The sequence below is a fragment of the Mustelus asterias genome, chromosome 1 (assembly GCF_964213995.1).
Source record: "Mustelus asterias chromosome 1, sMusAst1.hap1.1, whole genome shotgun sequence".
NCBI classification, from domain to species: Eukaryota; Metazoa; Chordata; class Chondrichthyes; order Carcharhiniformes; family Triakidae; genus Mustelus; species Mustelus asterias.
In genome coordinates this window covers 89768096-89788907 of record NC_135801.1, presented here as the reverse complement: position 1 = coordinate 89788907, position 20812 = coordinate 89768096, and the positions used below count along the sequence as shown (strand labels likewise).

Here is a 20812-nt window from a genome sequence, read left to right as displayed (position 1 = left end):
ATATATCGCTGTTCCTTCAATGTCACCACATCAAAATCCTACACTGTGGGTGTACCTACACCTCAGGGACTGCAGTGGCTCAAGAAGGCAGCTCACCACTAATTTCTGAAGGGCAACTAGGGATGGGCAATAAATGCTGGCCCAACTAGCAATGCCCACACGTAAATGAATTTTTAAAAACACTGCCCCCATAATACATTGTAACCAGAAATGTTTAGTGCTCATTTCTAATCATTTTAAGATGGTTCTCCTCAAGAGTGACTAGAATGGAACTTACCCCACAACAATTTGACCCAGAGATGAGAGTGTAAATCAACTTGTGCCGAATTGAAATCCAGTGTGTGATATTGAAATTCTAGTTTGTAGCCACATTTTTTGGGGGATGTTTGTATTTTTCTTGTTCCTCTCCATCCTCAGACAATAACCCTTAATGTACAGTATGGTATAGTGTCTACAAAAAGATTGTGAATGCAAAATATTAAGTTTGCATGTGGGTTGTTAACATCCTGCCAAAATTGGCTATGCTTTTCCTGTACACAGGTTTATAGCGAGTATCGAGCCAGCCTTGCATTTGATTTGGTCAGCAGCCGTCAAAAAAATGTAAGTACTTGAATGTAGTTTCTTGTCTGTTATTTTTTTACACTTTTTTTTATCAAAATGCTTAAACTAAAATTGTACCTAAAATTTTGATTTCCATGCTTCAAAATACAAATTCAAAGGAACAATTTATGTTGGAAATCCAATATTTTGTAGTTAGAATTATGACTGTGACACCCTTAAGAATTAGAACAAAACTCCTCTTAACATTCCTTGTATTGTGAAATCCTGAGAATCGGTCACATTTAAGCTTTTATGCTGATTTTACTCTTTGGTTATAAAGTTATAATAAACCACTGTAAAAGTGTAATTTATGCCTCAGATTTTATTGAATTATTGTGAATATTATTTGCTGAGTTTAATATGTGCTTATAAAAATAAAACATAAGTTAATCTTATACTGGCTAGTTTCAGGCTGCAGAGAATCAAGTGTGAAAGTAGCCAGCTCAGGGACAGAGCAGGTTTCCCTTTTTTCTTTCAGCTGCTTTGAGCCAGGATAGAAAGTTCCTGAAATAAGCATTTTATGTTGTCCAGATTAAATAGGCCAAGTGATTATTGACCTGTAATTTTATGCAACGATTCAGATCTCATTCAAAGTCATGAGGAGAACTGGCACACATACATGCCCTGTGTGGAAAATCTACAAGCCTACTTCAAAGATTATATGTAAATCTTTGATGTGCACACGCAAATCAGTAAGAAAACTTAATCCACCATCATTCATGTATTTTTCTAGCCTCATCCTATAGAAGAACTTGAGCAGTAAATGGGAAATAGATGGAGGAAGTAGGAGGAAGCCTGGAGTAGTCAGAGGTCCTGTACTGGGATAATGTTGATGCAGGTAGGATGGAGTTTGCTTGGAACAACACCAAACTGTTGTCCAAGTTTGGAGGCAGATATAGAAAATGAAGGCAGAAGCCATTTGAGAGTAGAGTAATAGTGATGATAAATGTTAGTCTGCTAAGCCAGTGTTGTCCATTAGGATTTTGATTCTTGCCAAACTTGTGATCAGGTCACCATATTCGCCACATAATACAAAATATATGCGTTACTGCTAAAACATCCACAGTCTTTATAAATAGGTTTGAATTTTTAAATCATCAACAATCAAAACCAAAACACTCATTGCTTTAGACAGGAGAATAGCTACAAAAGGGATTTGCAATCCAACTTTTCCACAAAGCAAGCATGCAGTACACGTGCATAGGGTTATGGCAAACTATTAACAGAAGCGTTTTGTTTCTGACAGTATGCTCCAGGTAATTTTAAAAACACAAATTTCTTAAATAGTAAACTGTTTTTATTTTATCAGGATTGATGTATCAGAAGACTTGGGGAGGGAAAGAAACTGACAAATCTCTCGGTATTAGCTTCTGCACTCTGATTCTGACTCTTGCTTTGCTTCTATCCTGTCACGTGCCATTTCTGAACACAGCACCTGGACATTTAATAGATCTCTGGCTCATGGCCAACCTTCTGTAATTCTTCCTTTTGCATAACTAGCACCCTATTCCTTTCACTCACTCTTTTCAACAGATCTATCAAGATGAAGACTGAATACATTTGAATGTTGCTGCACTGTCCCAGCTTGTCACAATTGCACATATCACCCCTCATTGGCAGCCACATAGTATTGCCGTCACTCATGCATTTCAACTGTTTTGCGAGAACCGCCTACTTCTAGCAAAATTAAAACCAAATCCTTTATTAGCATCCTCTGTGTCACCGAGATTCTCCTAGAAAATTTGAGAATAGTAGATTGCTGTCCTTCCAAACGGTAATGTTTCTTTCATAGTGCTTTACAAGCTATCCCGCAGGTCTAACTGTATTGCCAGAGGCATCCAGCGAGAACAGCAACAATGTAGGTAACGAAGAATGGACCGGTTTTCTTTTTTCATGGCCCTTCAACTTGTACATCACTAGAAACCTGACAACTGAAGTATATTTTGATAAATGTTGTTCTGGTCTGACCAATACGTGACTCCTATTTGAAAATAGCATGGTTGATTTTGCCTTGCTCAATTAGGGACAAACAACAAAAGCGGTCAAGTGAGTGACACGCTCTTACCCACTGATGGGCGGTCACGATGGGGGGAGCATGTTGGAGTTCAGACAGGGAGACCCAATGGGAGAGTCCCGATGCTGGCAACCCATGTCGGGGTGGGGGAACATGCTGCCGATGAGGGGAGGTTCTCCCAGTGCACTGAGATATTGAGCACCCTTGTGAAATGCGCCTAAGTGCTCTGCAGCCAGGCTCACCACTCTCCCAAAAAATGACTTAAGTACGGGATGATAGCGATGCAGAGTACGGCTGATGGACGACATGGATCACTCTGGTTTTCTCGCCATCATCACTTTTTTGGGGGGGAAAATTCCGCCCCACATCGTAAAAAATCAGGTTCATGAAGTGTGCAAAAAGAAAGGAACAAGGGTTTTGGAATGATATAGAAACAGGAGTATAAATGTATGATGCCACAACATAGTGGTTTATGTTTACAGATTCAAATTCCCAATCCCATAAAAGAATCAAGTACTTATCCACAAGATGGATAAGCAAAAGTGAAAACGAAAGTTCACATTTGCTGCTGTTATGTGTCTGATGGCTTCCAAAAAGTAGCACTTGAAGCTTAGCTTTTTGCAGCTACAGCAGTTGCTTAGTGCACTAGATTGCTGGTTGCTGCTACTTTCTATGTGCAATTCCCAGGTAAGATTAAGGGACATTCTATTAGGGCAACAGACATGATCTCTTCAATAGAGAATATCTGCACGAAAGTAATTGTTTTAACTTGCTGTTTAAAAAATGGATGGAAAGTTGTATTCACGTGCTTTCCTTTGTACCTGTTGCTGGCAAGTTGGTCCAACTTTTGAAGCGTCCTGTTAAACAGCTGATACATACATATAGTACAATGTGGATTGATTATCCCATGTTTAACTTAAACAGGTTACACATTAAGCTATACTAGGTATGCATATTTCTCACTTCTTATTACTGATCTTCTAGCTTCAACTTCCTTATTTAGTTGTTGGGATCTGTTAGTAAGCTATACATCTTATACAGTCACCTCCTCTTGTAGAGCAATATATCATAAAATTATTTATAGTTTAATTATTTTGGTGGGGCTTTTTTTGCTTCCGTTACCCGTTCTACCTAGAAAATGTATTTCTTGAGAATGGTTGCTGCACCTAATTATTAGGAAATTTGCACCAACTCACCAGTTAGCTGTCTTCACTATTTTTTCAATGTTTATCCTTTCCTTAAGATCTGCTTGATAATTTTCTTATAGGCATATACCGATTATAGTGATACAGTTTCCAGAAGAATGGGATTTATACCACTTCCACTGGCAGTTCTGGTAAGTTAAAATAGGTATAATGCATTTGACTGGAAAGTTGAATTATTCTTTGCATTTCCACATTGTGGTCATGGTCATTATTGCTGTTGGGACTGGAAGTTGGAAAGTCCCTCTTTGGACTTTTGCTCACTATAACTCGAGTTAAAAATGTCATCTCTACTGGAGTGTTTCAGCCAAGACTGAGTTTTGGAGAGACTAATACACAGCACAGGGTAATGATGGATATGTCTCAAACAAGTAGGAGATCTGATAGCATACATGGTTGTTATGAGATTAATAATCTAGAACTCTGGATAGTAATCTGGAGATGTGAGTTTAAATTTCATCATGGCAGTTAATAAACTGAATTCAGTTAAGTAAATAAAATCTGTAATAAAAACCATTATCAGTAATGTTAAGCACGAGATGTTAAGACCTGATTAGGGAACGGTGACTTTTTGTTTAAAGTAGACTAAGTTTGAGATCCCAGTTACCCACTAGGAGAATAAAGCCACAAAATTCCATAGTTTTGAACAAAATACATTTTACTATAAACATCAGAAAAGTAAAGTGAGTTACAATATCCATTTTATACTCTAATATTTAGAGGTAACATGAGGTGGCTATGAATTAACAAGGTAACTGTGGTCACACACACCACAGTGCGCATTAAATGGCAGTTGCAACCAAGACAGATCGCATGGATTTCTCAGCAACCCCACCTACCATTGTGAACCATAAAATCTCATTGAAATTGCCTCCCTCACAAGGATTTCAACTTTTCACTTTAGATGATTTTGCCTGCACACTCCCTCAAAAACTGCTCTGACTCAGGACTGCCTCAACAAATGCTCACCTCCCAATGGTCCAGTCTGTTCTGAGACTGCATTCCATGTGATTTTCAAAGCTGCTCTCCTGCCTCTGATTACCAGCATGATTCCAACTCTTTTGCAAACCGCTAGCTTCACTAAGCTAGTACTCCCCTGAGTTTCTCCAAAGCCCAGCCTCTTGGCTGCACCGATCCATAAATGGCTTCCAGGGCTTCCTCTGAGTCGTAATTCTCTCCAGCATTAAACCAGGAACCTACTGCCGCCTTTTCAGCTCTCCAGGACTTCCTCTGAGCCTTGACTGCATTGAATGGCTCTTTGGGCTTCTTTGCGAGTTGCAAACTACATGAGGTTTAAACTGCAACCAACCCTCCCTCCCAGCAAACATGCAGATAAATTGAAACCAAAGAACCTCCTTAAACTCCACCCATCTCCATAATAACCTAGTCTTTCCAGTTTCACTAAATGCTTTAAAGTTAATTTAGCACCAACTTTCAAACACAATATCTCTTTGGATTGCACTTTGCAAGCAGCATAAACATGACACCTCCAGTTCTTCAGCTAAGTTAGCTCACCCGCTTTTATATGGCTCTATGTCTTCTACTCTGACTGTATTAAACAAAACCAGGGTAAACTTCTGAACTGCCATCTCCTGAGATATTTTGACAATCTTTAAAGACCAACATTTTAGTCACGTTACCCTTTAAAACAAGAATCTTCCCAGAACAAAAAATTACCTCTAAAATATTAACATCAGACATGAACTAAATTTTCATCACAGAAGACATTAGAATGTTATAAACTGGTTCGCTAATGTCCTTTAGGGAAGGAAACGGGCGGCATGGTAACATAGTGGTTAGCACTGCTGCTTCACAGTGCCAAGGTCCCCCGGGTTCGATTCCCGGCTGGGGTCACTGTCTGTGTGGAGTTTGCATGTTCTCCCCGTATCTGCGTGGGCTTCCTCTGGGTGCTCCGGTTTCCTCCCACATTCTGAAAGACGTGCTGGTTAAGTGCATTGACCCGAATAGGTGCTGGATTGTGGCGAGTAGGGGAATTTCACAATAACTTCATTGCAATGTTAATGTAAGCCTTACTTGTGACTAATAAATATATAAACTTTAAATATTGCCATCCTTATGTGGTCTGGTTTATAGACTCACATCAATGCAGTTGACCCTTAACTATTCTATGAAATGGCCTAGGCATTCTTGAAGACAACATAGTACCACCTTCTCAGTGATTAAGGGTGAGCAATAAATGCTGGCCTTTCCGGAAACACCCATATCCAGTGAATGAATTTTTAAAAGAGTTTATAGTCAGTCTAAAGATGTGCAAGTTAGGTGGATTGACCATGCTAAATTGTGTCCCAAAATGTGTAAGTTAGGGGGATTAGTGGGGTAAATATGTGGGGTTGTGGGATAGGGTGGGGAGTGGGCCTGGGTAAGATGCTCTTTCAGAGAGTCAGTGCAGACTTGATGGGCTGAATGGCTTTCTTCTGCACTATAGGGATTCTGTGACTATGGAATGTCAAAGTCAAGATTGGAATAATTGAGTCCAGAAGTGACAAAATCTTGAATATTTGTTTCACTGGTGGAGCGGCTGAGGTGGTGACAGAAACAAGCAATGTTGCAGCAATGGAAATGATGATGGATACAAGATGGGATTTGAAAGTCATTAAGGTTTAGCACAGTCTACTAATCCGGACAATACAAGGAAATTGTGTTTATGGTAATAAGCAAAAATAATGGTATCAGTCATTTTGATCAGTTAAACAAAATGCAATTCCTCTCTAACTTGGCATCGCGCAGCTAATTTGACAGCATGAAACTAATTGCTGGTTTGAGAGAGTTGGTGGAAAAGTAAGATTGGGTATCATCAGCATAGACTTGGATATTGACCATTTGCTTTTGAATAATGTTACTGAGCGGTTGCAAATAGATGAGGAAAGGAGCGGTTCAGGGATGAATCCCTGGGGCCTCAGGAGGTAAACACAGTAAGAAGTCTCACAACACCAGGTTAAAGTCCAACAGGTTTATTTGGCAGCAAAAGCCATTAGCTTTCGGAGCGCTGCCCCTTCGTCAGGTAAGCGGGAGTTCTATTCACAAACAGGGCATATAAAGACACAAACTCAATTTACAAAATAATGGTTGGAATGCGAGTCTTTACAGGTAATCAATTGATTTATATGCCCTGTTTGTGAATAGAACTCCCGCTTACCTGACGAAGGGGCAGCGCTCCGAAAGCTAGTGGCTTTTGCTACCAAATAAACCTGTTGGACTTTAACCTGGTGTTGTGAGACTTCTTACTGTGTTTACCCCAGTCCAACGCCGGCATCTCCACATCATGACTACCATCGACGCCTCAGGAGGTGACAGTTCAACAGTGTGAAGAGAAATATGGCTGGAGATGTGCTGGGTAGGCATGGAATCACACAACATGATGGTCCACTAAATCAAATGTTGCTGAAAACGTGAAATGGAAGAGGTGCGATAATTAGCACAGCCTGCCTCACAGAGCCAAGGACCCAGGTTCAATTCCTGGCTTGGGTCACTGTCTGTATGGAGCTTGCACATTCTCTCCCTGTCTGCGTGGGTTTCCTTCAGGTACTCCGGTTTCCTCCCACGGTCCAAAGATATGCAGGTTAGGTGGGGGGAGGGGCCATGCTAAATTGCCCCTTAGTGTCAGGGGGACTAGCTAGGGTAAATGCATGGGGTTATGGGGATAGAGTCGGTTGTGGTCGGTGCAGACTCGATGGGCCGAATAGCCGCCTCCTGCACTGTAGGGATTCTATGATTCTATGAAAATGGATATTATTGCTGACTTTGGCAACTGAGAAGAGTGGAAGTAGGACTAAAGGGAATTTTTGAGAGATAATTGTGAAGCCGAGAGCACCTCGAGAGAGATGGGTTGATGGTTGGATCAAGTACTGTTTTACTGAGGAGATTAGGAATTAGTTGCTTTTGGAATAGAGAAGACAAAGTCTGAGGAAAGTGACCCATCAATAATTTCAACTGGCATGAAGTCCATGAGGGATAGTTAAATGGGGAAATAGATCTCCCGGAGGGAATAAGCAAAGGGTGTAGGTGGAGAATGAAGATAAATTGTCAAGTGATGTGGATCAGAGCTAGAGTTCGTGGATATTGGGATGATTTTGGGAGTGATGGAGAAAGGAGTGGAATGTAGATAGAAGCAGCTACATCAATTGTATCAATGTTTGACATGAAGAAACCCATGGGTTTTTACACAATATTGTAGGTTACAGTGTAGGGCAAGGGTTTAATATTGTCATGGTGATGAGGTGCTTTTTCCTCTAGGATGATTCTGGAGTCATGGGTATTTTTTTTAATGAAATGAGGAAGGTATTGTGATATTCAATATGATCACACAAAATCTGGTTGACTATAACAGATATGTGCCATGTATGCTCAGATTTGACATCCTGGGACTTGAGGGAACAAGAATGGGAATTTTAGCAGAGTGGAAGACAGTTAGTGATTTGAACACAACATTGATATCAAAGACAGAGGTGAGAGAACAGTTATGCTGATCCACATCAGCGGGATTGCCATGATAACTGATGGCCAGAGAAGAGGGAATACTATTTCAATGAGTTAAAATGATCCCCTCCATCACAATTTTTTTCATCTCTGTAACATTGCATGATTCCTGTCCCTGTCTCAGTCCATCTGCTGCTGAAACCCTCATCCAAAGTTTTGTTACCTCTGAACTTGACTATTCTAATGCTCTTCTGCCTGACTTACGACCTTCCACATTTCAAAAACGTGAACCCATTCCAAAACTCTGCCAATATCATAACTTGCACCAAGTCCCCTGTGTGCAGTGATATACATTGGCTGTTGGTTCACCTTAATTTTACAGTTCTCTGCCTTGTGCAACCCTGCAAACACCTCTTGTGCTTCCTCTGTTTCCTGTTCCTCATGTTTCTATGGCCTACACCGGTTAGGCTGTGCAATCCCCTCTCCAAACCCTGTCTCTCCATTTCTTTCACTGCTTAGGATACTTGAACTTTAGTCATTCATCCAAATGTCTGTCCCTTTGGCTTGATGTCAATTTTTGTTTGGTTATGTTCATGGGAAGCATTTTGAAACTTAAAGGTGCTGTGTAAATGCAAGTTGTCATTGAAAACAATCTTGTTCACACTGCTGTAAATAATCAAAACTTAAATTTTGGTAATGCATATGAACTTCTGCGAGCTCTAGGTTGAGTTTATTTATGAATTGAAACATTATTTTAATGCTGGTTTAATAAAGCAAACAATGATCAATTTAAAGTTTTAAATTTGAGACCAAATAGCAGAGAGTGGAGATTCAGATTATACTTTTTATTCAGTAATTATTCCTCCTTGAGTTGTTAGCATTGCTGGGAAAGTTTAAAGTTTATTTTAGTGTTGCAAGTAGCCTTACATTAACACTGCAGTGAAGTTACTGTGAAAATCCCAGGCACTATTGCATAGAAACATAAAGAATAGAAGCAGCAGTAGGTCATTCGGCCCATTGAGCCGGCTCCGCCTTTCATTTTGACCATGGCTGATCACCAAATTCAATATCCTGATCTCGCCTTCCCTCTCCATATCCCTTGATTCCTTTAGTCCCAGTCCCTAATTACTATTGAAAAGGGTTTGTTGTTGAAATTCACAAGTCACATCATAGTTCATTGTTCGACATTATAGCTCACATAGTTTAAAAGGTAGTTGGAAGCTGCAGACTCGGAAGGAGTAATACAGTTAATGAGGTTGTGCTGACAGGAGCTTCAGATGGTGGGGCAGCACGGTGGCACAGTGGTTAGCACTGGTGCCTCACAGCGCCAGGGACTCAGGTTCGATTCCCAATTTGGGTCACTGCCTGTGCAGAGTCTGCAAGTTCTCCCTGCGTCTGCGTGGGTTTCCTCCGGGTGCTCCGATTTCCCCTCAGTCCGAAAGACGTGCTGCTTTGGTGCATTGACCATGCTAAATTCTCCCTCAGTGTACTCGAACAGACGCTGGTGTGTGGTGACGAGGAGCTTTTCACAGTAACTTCATTGCAGTGTTAATATAAGCCTACTTGTGACACTAATAAATGAACTTTAAATAGACATAGAGTGACCAACGCAAATAACATGTTACACGAATTGATTACTTCGGACAGTCCAGCTCTGACGATGAAATTGAGTCCCAACAATAGGCCCAGCAAACTCTGAATATAAAGCGCAGCCATGGGGAGGTCAGGCAAGAACTGTGTAATCCACAGTAACAGACAAAAACAAGGATGATTAGGTTTGGACAGTTCCCATATATGGTAGTTGCAGATTAGGTAACTTGAGATAAAGTAAGAAGGTAGTCTCTGTTGAAACATGCTCTGCCTTCTCCCTTCCTGTAGATATTGATAATCCAATAATGTAATTATGGACCTGGTTCAATTGCATGTTCACAATGGACTGTAAAGGTATAAAAACGTATAACTTGCCAGTAAATTAGAACTCTGGTTAAAACCTGTGTGTGTTCTCCCAACATTGGTACAATAAAGATCGATCGAGCACTGCTTCTGAGACTCTTCAAAGTTAAGAACTTCCAGAACAGGTTGAATTCAGTTACATGTTAGTCTAGTTATATTCCAAGCAGTTTTGATTTTGAATCAGTGGTAGTTATGCAGTGCAGGATATACTAAATCAAATTTTACCATAGTGTTAGACCATCTCCATTAAGTAATCTCACTTCTTTAGAGACTTGACAGTTGTAATTTAATTGCAACCATCGGACCATCTAAAGTCATAAAATTAAATTTTGAACCTTTTTCAAATTCAGCTGTCATTGGGATGCAGGTGAGTGGAGCTCTATGTACGCGTCCCCTTTTGTTCTCCTGGTCAAAAAGCAATATGGATGTTAAAAGTATATTATTGCAAGGTTAAGCGTTTAGCCTGTAGTCTTTTTGGTCAGCCAGGTGCCAAGCACCATCAGTATCCTGCTGTATTGGTTAGTTCAAGATCAGATGGCTGAGCTAATTGCAGAAATTTGGCATGGGATTTTATGGCCCCTCCCACTGGCAGAATTTCAGGATTCTGTCCTTCCGAAGTTAATGGAATTTTGAATGGCTCGCTGCATTTTCCAGCCTGGCACCCACTGCGACAGGGTCATAAAATTCCACCCTTGATATAATTCAGAACTTCCATTCCCAGTGCAAAACGCTGCCCCTCTCCACCAAAGAGAACAGTGATTTTTAGCTGTTGAGCAATTGTAAATGCAAGTTTTAACGTTTGCTGGCTGATCCCACACACGGAGCTCCTCACAATTGGCATCAGCATGGTGAGCAACATAAAACATCAAAATCGGCATATTTCCATTCTCCTAACCACAGCATAAATATAAATGATACTGCAACTCAGTCATTGTAGGATTGGTATGGGAACTTGAGTGCATGTTGCAGGTAATGCCTTACAACAGCTGATGTTTCAAGTCCCATTTTTCTCATCAGTTTATCCAATTGGCATTTACCTTCGTTTCTACATGGGCAGCTTGCATAAAACCAATAACATTCTGCATGTTCAAGTCCAATGAACATCAACTAATGAGAGTTTTTGTCAAGTTTTCCCTGCTGAGGCAGATTAGTCCTCCATGGTACTCAATGATAGGTCACCCATCGTCTCCCTTCATGTGGTTGCTTCCATTTAATGCGAGAAATCCAGCTTGGCTTTATCCTGGATCTTGTACAGGCTTGAAGAAGCCCTTCTTTTACATCCCTATGGTATCTGAAGGATAACTCTGCATGTTGTCTATGCACTGGGACTGTTATTGAACACAGCAGAGGGATCCAAGTGCCATTTATCGCTGTTCGGCATCGTCCACAACCACTATTTACAGCCCAAACATGGTATCTGGCAGGAACCTGATATAGAAATCAAATATTGGAACAGATATTCCCTGTCTCATGCTATTGAAACAATTCCTCAACTTAACCCTTTAATGCAAGGATAAGCCCCAGCTTTTCTCCATTACCTACTGTCTCCTCCAACCCACTCTTCTGCCCTCACCATCATTACCAATAAAAGTATGTGGAACTTCTTTTGGAAGAATTGCCTTGCATTCCTAATTGTTTTGAAATCTTTGGAAATGTCTGCTTTGAGCATGGTACTCTCATGTTCAGTTCAAACAAAACTACCAAAGTTCTGTCTTCACAGGTGTAAAATAGTTTTGATTGAGACGATCTGTTGACTCAAGGGTTTGTCATATCCTTCCTTCCCCTTCCCAACAAAGCCCAGGTTCTCTCGCCCAAACCCAGAAACAAACTCTCTAGTTTCTCTCCTGTCTCCCCTTTTAACTTTCATACTATTCTCTTCCTGGCCTCTGTTAGCTGCCTTTGTAAATGGTTCCCTCTTTCAGTTGTGACTTACTCCCTTTTAAATTTGCCATCAACCAGCTTCTCTTTTCAAAAAAGCCCCACTCTTCATCCCTCTCTGCAAGCTGACCTCTTCCACATGGCATGTCCAAGACTTTCTAAAGTCCTTGGACATGTTGCCTTTCAAATTTGTGCTCAATTTTCCAAAAGTACTGAGTATGAGACTCTTAAATTTGCTTTCTTCTCCTGCTCTGAAATAATTCTCAGAGCAACAATTATCCTCTGTGGCATTGACTGTGCCTTCATTGTTCTGAACCTGTCTGCAGCCTTTGACACTATGCTCTTCCAACACCTTGTCTCTGTTGCCTACCTGAGTGGGAGTGCTCTTGCCTGCTTCCATACAAATATACGAATTAGGCGCAGGAGTATGCCATTCAGCCCCTTGACCAGCCCTTCAATAAAATCATGGTCTGATTGTGGCCCCAACTCCATTTTCCATCTTCCATCCTGTCTCCTATATCCTTTGACTCCCTTGTCACTCACTAATCCCATCCAGCCTTAAAAATATTCAATGATCTTGCCTCCACCGCTCTTTGGGGAAGACAGTTCCATAGACTCATGACCCTCAGAAAGTAATTATGCTCATCTCCATCTTAAATAGGCAACCTTTATTTTTAAATTGTTTCCCCTAATCTTTCCCACAGAGAAGTCCCCTCATAACATTGTTTCAATAAGATTGCTTCTCATTCTTCTGCACTCTGATGGATATAAGCCCAAGCTGTCCAAAGTTTCCTCGTAGGATAAGTCCCTCATCCCAGGAATCAGTTAACTGAACTGCTTCTAATGCAATTTTATCCTTTCTTAACTAAGGAGACCCAAACTGACACAGTGGCACAGTGGTTAGCACTGCTGCTTCACAGTGCCGGGGGCCTGGGTTCGATTCCCGGCTTGGGTCACTGCCTACGCGCGGAGTCTGCTCGTTCTCCCTGTGGATCTGCGTGGGTTTCCTCCGGGTGCTCCGGTTTCCTCCCACACTCCGAAAGATGTGCTGGTTAGGTGCATTGGCCATGCTAAATTCTCTCTGTATACCCAAACAGGCGCCGGAGTGTGGCAACTAGGGGATTTTAACAGTAAGTTCATTGCAGTGTTAATGTAAGCCTACTTGTGACACTAATAAATAAATTATTAAATTATCACAAGTGGTATTCTCCTCTGAGGATGCTGCTTTCAAGCCAAAATGACATTCTGCCTAGCATAGAAATTAGTAATGCAGTATATGAAGTTTAGTACAGATGTGATGCCAAGTATGTAGGCCTTGCATCCCAATGACTGATGGATTGTATAAAACAGCACATCCCTTTGGCTGTTTACAACAGGTTGTGATGTTATTGTGCCATTAAGAAGGGCATTCATGTCATGTTTCTTGTGAGGGATATGTTTAAAACTCAGCTCTGTTTTATATGGTGCTTATTTCTCTGCAAAACAGGCAGCTCATGTGCTGAGAATGCAGGCTAATGATTGATTTAGACAGGGATGTATTTGTTTTAACCCGAGTTCATGTATTTTGTTTATTTGGTTTTTTCCCTAAGGTTTCAGAATAGAGTTTTGATTAGGATGATTGACAGAGTCATGTGCTCAAGGTGAGGAGCTACCCTTGCAGAGAAAATCAAGTGGTTACTGTCAGATTCTGAAAGAAGCAAGAGATGCCTCGCCCTCGCGCCTGGCCCCCCGCGCCTGCCCCCCCCCTCTCTCTCTCTGAAGGCTGCAGTTCATGCTAGGAGAAATAGGTCTCTCCATCTCTCTCTCTCCAGATGTTTTCTGGAGGCTCGAGGGCTGGCAGCTGAAGCCCAAGCACATACGCCTGAGTGTTGCTAACTGAGTTTGAAGAGGAGTTTTAAGTCTATAAGAGGAATGTTGCTTGAATTGGAACTGAGAGATAGCTTAGCATTTAAGAATTATATCTTGTCAAATACTTCAATAGGTGAAAATTAAGCTAATTCATTCATTATAGTTAAACTATATTAAAATAAATTTTGCCTTGATAAAAGCTTCCTAGTGTGTCAATAGAATCCCACCTGGGTGACGCACCTTATCTTCACACTAATGCCAAAATAGAAAAAACTGTTGGGGTCTAATTGGGCTTCTTCATATACTTTGGAGTTTCTGATCTGTACCTTAACAAGTTTAATGTACTGACCACACTCAATCAGTCCATGCACTTAAAAACTCAGAACATAGTGTCCAACATTAGCTATGATTCCACAATTGGACAATACTCACTAAACAATCCCATTCGTGCTAAGAATTACACTAGTAACCATTTATGATTATTAGTTTGGCTTGCAGTGTGGCTCACGTGTGTATGAGAAGCTAAATATATTCACACATAGTGTCTTGTCCTTTGCAAACAGAAATAACATATCCAGACATTGTGCCTTTTTGCAACTAAGCAAAAGCTTGGGGGAATAGCCATTTGTGGTTCATTCCCGTAGCAATGTCTCGCCCAAACAGAGATGACTTGTCTAGTTTGAATTTAAACAAAAACTTGGCAGTTAACTGTTCCCTGGTTCATTCTCTACCAATCAGAATGTACTTGTTAACCTAGCAACTATATTTAGTGCCATTCATTCTCCCAAGTATTAATGATGTAGAATAAAAATAGGGTAGTCAAGTTACATTATAAAAATAAGTTGCCGGGACAACTTCTCTGCCATCCATTTTCCCTAATTTCCTACCCTCCTTTTCCTTGATTCCTGATTCCCTCCCCCACCCACATCCCTGCCCAGATGGGGAACTGAATGGACATGCAGTTTGCCTTTTCTGGAATTAGTGCATCTTCACTGAAGCTTTGCATCCATTTCAGCAATTAACATTTCTGCCGCAGTGATCTCCATCACATGCTCAGTGATGTCAACAGTTGCCGTAGAAAAGCTTGCAGCTTGACGTCATCACACCAACAGAACCTTGACTGTATGGAGGAGAATCAAGTATCAGGAATTGTAGGTTTTGGCATTCATAGGGGTGGGAAAGTTTAATTAATTGGAGATTCTGAAAATTTGGAGAGGCTCGGAAATTGGGCTCTTGTGATTAAAATAGTCGGGTTCTTTAGTTTCCCCTCATTCCCTGCTCCCATCCATTTTCCCTCATTCTGCACCCCCTCCAACACTTGCTGCACAAAAGTACAAATAAAATTACTGCAGACAACTCCATGATATGCCCGTAAATGATATTGAAACAGGGAATCCACCCCTCTGACACAGAATCAAGACTCTTGGGGTATTGGATTTGGATTTGAATGAAAGTTTGTAAAGTACTGTAGATACTTTTTTTTCAGTACTGTTATGAGATTCCAATAACCTGGGCTGGGATTTTTTGGCCCCACCGTAGCAGGACATGCCGTGAGAGAGGCGACAGGCCAGCCAACATCCTTTCAGAGGGACAACACAATCACTGCAGCAGGCGGGGCCAGACAATCCCACCCCTGGTCTAAAGTAGTTTGTCTAATTCCTGTTTCTTGCTATTTATAGATATTGTACAAGTAAATACACTTTCCAATTTGAATGGGACACTATCGGCTTATAGAGTGGTTGATATTGAACCAGTATAGAATATCTTGTATCAAACTCAAAAAAGTAATGGAGGAAAATATTGCTCATGAGTTTATTTAAGTGCAGCATTTTTAAAGATTACTCATTCATTTCTTATTTGTTTATCGCTGTTATTTATTTTTGACTTGTCATAAACGAGATACACTATTATCAACACTTTACTCTTGACTACTGTTCTTGGAATTTTCAGTAAGTTTATACAAGGAAATAATTCCACATATTTAATCATTTATTGTACTTTATTGGAACCCTAAGCATGATCTTAAACTTATAATAGCTTTCCCATGTTATAACTAGCTTAATGGCCAACTAAGTTTACATATAGTTGTGAACAATAGTTATTCAAGATTCGTCAAACGGGTACATAATTGTGGTCAGTTATACAAATTTGTTTCAATTATTTGAGGATTGCTATTGAACTATTGTTTATGACTCCTTTCTTTTTTATGTGTAGCTATCCCGAGTTATTACAAGCTCTACAAAAATTCAGGGAGCATTGGCTATTGTCAGCCTATTGGTGTTTTACTTCGGGTAAGAAATGAAAATATTTATTGTTTTTAGGGGTTGGAGGGACAGGAGTTATTCCGAGCATGAATAGGACCTTCAGATGCATATTGTTTGAAGCGTCTGAGTAATTTTAAATATAAGCTCAGTGCATTTTATGTAAAGCAGCGGACTTCTCATTCTAATAAGATATGTATCTGTGAAACATAACAATTGGGTAAGGATAAACAGTGCATTGTTTTTCATTTCTGATGTATGACTCCCTTTCTGAAGTATAGTTTCATCTCAAACTTGGTACCAGCCAAACAGACTTAGTTAAGTCATTATGTTTGCTACCTTCTTTCCAAACCTCTTATTTCTTCTTACTAGCAACTGTTAAATCAGTGTTATCGAGTATAAAATGATGATTACATTCAAGTATGACTGCACAATGTTGTTCCGCATGCTCTCATTTTAATGGAAAATGCCTTGCATATAATCGTAGAAAAGGCAAATTTACTTCACTCGATTTGCTTAACAAACATTGCCACCATTTGTAATTAATATTATAAAATACTAACGCTGCTTTCCATCTTACCATTTTATCAACAAACACACAAAAAGTTAAACCACGCATATGCCATGTGAATATGAATATTGATATGCCCAATGATGGTGTAATTTACTCATTACATGTCAATCATAAATACAATTGCTGCATTTGGATTCCCAAACAGTATGTGGCTAATGTATTAGATAATGCAAGTCATTGTTTAAAAGCAGTTTATGCTATTATGGTTCAAATTATCTTGTAATGTGGAAACTTTTGTTCTTTGAAGGTAGGGAGAGATATTTTTCAGTCATATTTATTAAACATACACTATTTGCTTGTAGCTTTTGTCGTCAGTATGTCAGTTTTACATGTTAACAACTGGTTCTCTGACAGTTTCAGATAGTTTGTGATTCAGTACTTTTTTTTGTTGAGCGGAAGAGAAACTATTCTACTTAAATATCCTGCTTGTAGCAGTTGTTTGTCGTTCTCTACTTCTGGTCAGGGCTGGCCACGTTCCAGGGGGTGGAAGTCGGGCTGGCCACGTTGTGGGGTGGAAGTCAGGGCTGGCCACGTTGGGGGTTGGAGGTCGGGGTTGGAGGTCGGGGTTGGCCATGTGTCCGGGGGGGGGGGGGGGGGGGGTGGGGGGGTGGTGTCTGGACTGGCCATGTGGGAAGAGCAGCAGGGGTTGGGGCTGGGGGTAGATCCGGGCTCGGCAGTTGGGAGATCGGGGCTGCCCCGGGTTGGGGGGTCCAGTAAGCCAGCGATCGGAGGGTGTGGGGGAGGGATGTCTGGAGGCCAGTGATTGTGGGATGTGGGGAGGTTTGGGAACATCAGAGTGGCCAGCAGTCAAGAGGCTGGCGATGAGAGGGCCAGTGTGCATGTGTCGATCACCCCACTGACAGATCAGCGCATGCGCAGTGGCCCGTTCAGCACTATGCCGCCGGCCTCTCAGGTGGGATGAGGCCCCCCCCAGCAGGACCTGGTTGGCTGTAGAGATTCTCATTCTAATCAGTATTCTGTAACTTGATTTTGTGTCTCTGTTCCCTGTTGGAGAGCAGATATCCACTCCATCTGACGAAGGAGCAGCGCTCCGAAAGCTAATGGCATTTGCTACCAAATAAACCTGTTGGACTTTAACCTGGTGTTGTTAAAACTCTTACTGTGTTTACCCCAGTCCAACGCCGGCATCTCCACATCATGCCTATCAGGTAGACCACATTGGCCGAGTTGCATGAGTATGTACCGTGTACCTGGTGGATAATGTTCTCATGTGTGATGATGGCATCCATGTCGATGATCCGGCACGTCTTGCAGAGGTTGCTGTGGCAGGGTTGAGTGGTCTCGTGGTCGCTGTTCTCCTAAAGGCTGGGTAGTTTGCTGCGAACAATGGTCTGTTTGAGGTTGCGCGGTTGTTTGAAAGCAAGTAGTGGGGATGTGGGGATGGCCTTGGCGAGATGTTTGTCTTCATCGATGACATGCTGAAGGCTCCGAAGAAGATGTCATAACTTCTCTGCTCCGGGGAAGTACTGGACAATGAACGGTACTCTGTCGGCTGTGTCCCTTGTTTGTCTTCTGAGAAAGTCGGTGCGGTTTTTCGCTGTGGTGCATTGGAACTGTCGATCGATGAGTTGAGCGCCATATCCTGTTCTTACGAGGGCGTCTTTAAGGATCTGTAGGTGTCTGTTACATTCCTCCTCTTCTGAGCAGATCCTGTGTATATGGAGGACTTCTCCATAGGGGATGGCTTCTTTAACGTGTTTCGGGTGGAAGCTGGAGAAGTGGAGCATCATGAGGTTATCGTGGGCTTGCGGTACAGTGAAGTGCTGAGGTGACCGTCCTTGATGGAGATGCGTGTGTCCAAGAATGCAACCGATTCTGGAGAGTAGTCCATGGTGAATCTAATGGTGGGATGGAACTTGTTGATGTCATCATGTAGTTTCAGTGATACACTCTATGCACTCTCTATAACATTAAGCAAGAAGTTACTGGGTCACAGAAAACTGTGTTGCTGCCACATATACTTATAACAGGTTAAATTTTAGTTGAAATCAGCTAACTGTTTCAAAGAGTTCTACAGAAGTACCCCATTTTACAAAACTATGCCAGTTTAGGTTGCAGGCTCTTTAGGGTCAATTATTTAAAATGCACTCACCACCTTCTCGAGGGCAATTAGGGATGAACAATAAATGTAGGCCTTGCCAGCAACATTTACATTCCATGAATGAATAAGGAAAAAAGCAAGTGTAGCCAGCTAGAAATATCTACTGAGAATTTAGATTTATACTTCTGTTGATTTTTAATTAGTGCAACATCCTAGAAGCATACAACTGAATTCCGATTCTGCATTCAGCAAGCAAAGGTTCCACTTCAATGGAGGGATTTAACAAGATTTCCTACTAGTTTGTGATGCTCTGAATTATATAAATAACTATAGGATAAAGACCCTGTTTTGAGAACTACCTTTTCAAATGTCAGGCAGTCAGTCAGACAGCAATGGGCCTGGCTGACCTCACAGTTGATCGGGCTGTATTCAATGCCAGCTTGTTGAGGAACATAGGGCAAGGTTTTCCCCTCTCACTATCAGTGGATTTGTGGCCGCAAGGATGGAAGCAAAAAATCGCTTTCCCAATGCCAGGAAATCAGGTCAGGAATCTCCCCTCCCAATGTTCATGTCAAGTTGATGGTGGGTTGGGAACACATTTTGCATATCATGCATGCTAATTAAAACCACAACAGACCTGAAAATCTTCCACTCTTGCCAGTGGGAATTCATGTCGTTGTGTTACCTGACTGCACATTTGTGGTGTACCCAGTGAAGTACTTTTCATCAAAGCTGGCTGCAACATTGGAACTGACTGCAAGTATACTGCATGCAAAGACATGAAGGAGGGAGTGGAAAGTGCAAAAGGAGGGGGGGTGATGTCCAGTGGAGAATGGGAGGATGCAGGGAGGAAGTTGTTCAGTGGGTTGGGGAGCAGGGATTGGCCAGAGGAGAGTGAGCGGGGCCGGGGGGGGGGGGGGGGGGGTGTAGGTTGTTCAGAGGGGTGGTTTTCAGATGAGAAGAAGGGGGGGGGTGTGGATGGAGTGAGGGGGAGGGAAGAAGGCCTGAAGGATGAAGGGATGAGAGTGTTTCAGAGAGAGGAGCTGATTTAGTCAATGTTGGAATCTGGGAGAAGTGGAGTTACTGGTGATAGGAGGAGACGATGACTGTGAGAGGGGGAGTGGGATGTGGTCGGGTGGAAGGCCCCAGACATAGTGGGTATAATTCTTATCTGGGAAATAATTGAAGGGGACGAGGATGGTATAATTGGAGTGGGGAGGATAAGGGTGGGTATAGAAATAGTGACTGGTGTAGGCTTGGCGGGGAGGAAGAGCATGTCCAAATTCGCCATGATAGGGCCTATCTAGTTATGGAGAGAGGCTCCAAGGGTTTTTGAGCGGCGAGTGAAGGTGACATGGGGGTGATTGTTGGTGATGGATGGAAGTTGATGGGTGACATAGAGGGGTAAAATGTGCTGGTCACAGTCTGAAATGATATGCACACCATCCTGAGACAGTGACAGGGCCAGCTCCAGACCAAGGCAATGTATTCAATGTCCAACTCCAATTGCAAAACATTGAGGTTGGGGTGGGGTGGGATGGGATGGGTTGGGGGGGGGAGAGGAGTGGGCGGGATGGTGAAGGCCACATGGCAGATCAGTTCACTGAGATCCCAGCATGGTCCAGAGCTGCCATTCACTGTGAGTCATTTGCCATCAGCTCCAGGAAGAGACCCTTGTCTCCATGTGCAGCCTTTATTAGGGAAAAGAAGACCCATTTTTGATCACCCTCTGCCACAGCCCCCCCACCCTCTTGAGTGGGCACAACCATTAGAACAACTAGCATCAAGAATTAATCCAGGTAACTTCCAATCATTGCAAAATTACCGTATTATCTGGTGTATAAAATTAGTTGATTAGATTTCCAATTTTTTCCAAACTCCCTTCATATGCAAGTTGAAGTGTTGCATAAGACCAGACCAGAAAAATTGGTTCAATTTAAATCTTTTTTTATTAGTAAATATGATAATGAAAAGGAAAAATCA

General features: G+C 41.7%; 1 protein-coding gene across 2 annotated transcripts in view; it reads left to right on the top strand.

The window, feature by feature from the left end:
- The window catches only part of tapt1b (transmembrane anterior posterior transformation 1b), a 97895-nt gene that overhangs the window by 54373 nt on the left and 22710 nt on the right, over positions 1 to 20812 (top strand). For both annotated transcript variants that reach the window (XM_078215109.1, XM_078215100.1), the window contains exons 10-12: positions 541 to 600; positions 3882 to 3950; positions 16147 to 16223. In XM_078215109.1, the coding sequence (XP_078071235.1) occupies positions 541 to 600; positions 3882 to 3950; positions 16147 to 16223 (206 nt within the window). The remainder of the gene's footprint in view (positions 1 to 540; positions 601 to 3881; positions 3951 to 16146; positions 16224 to 20812) is intronic.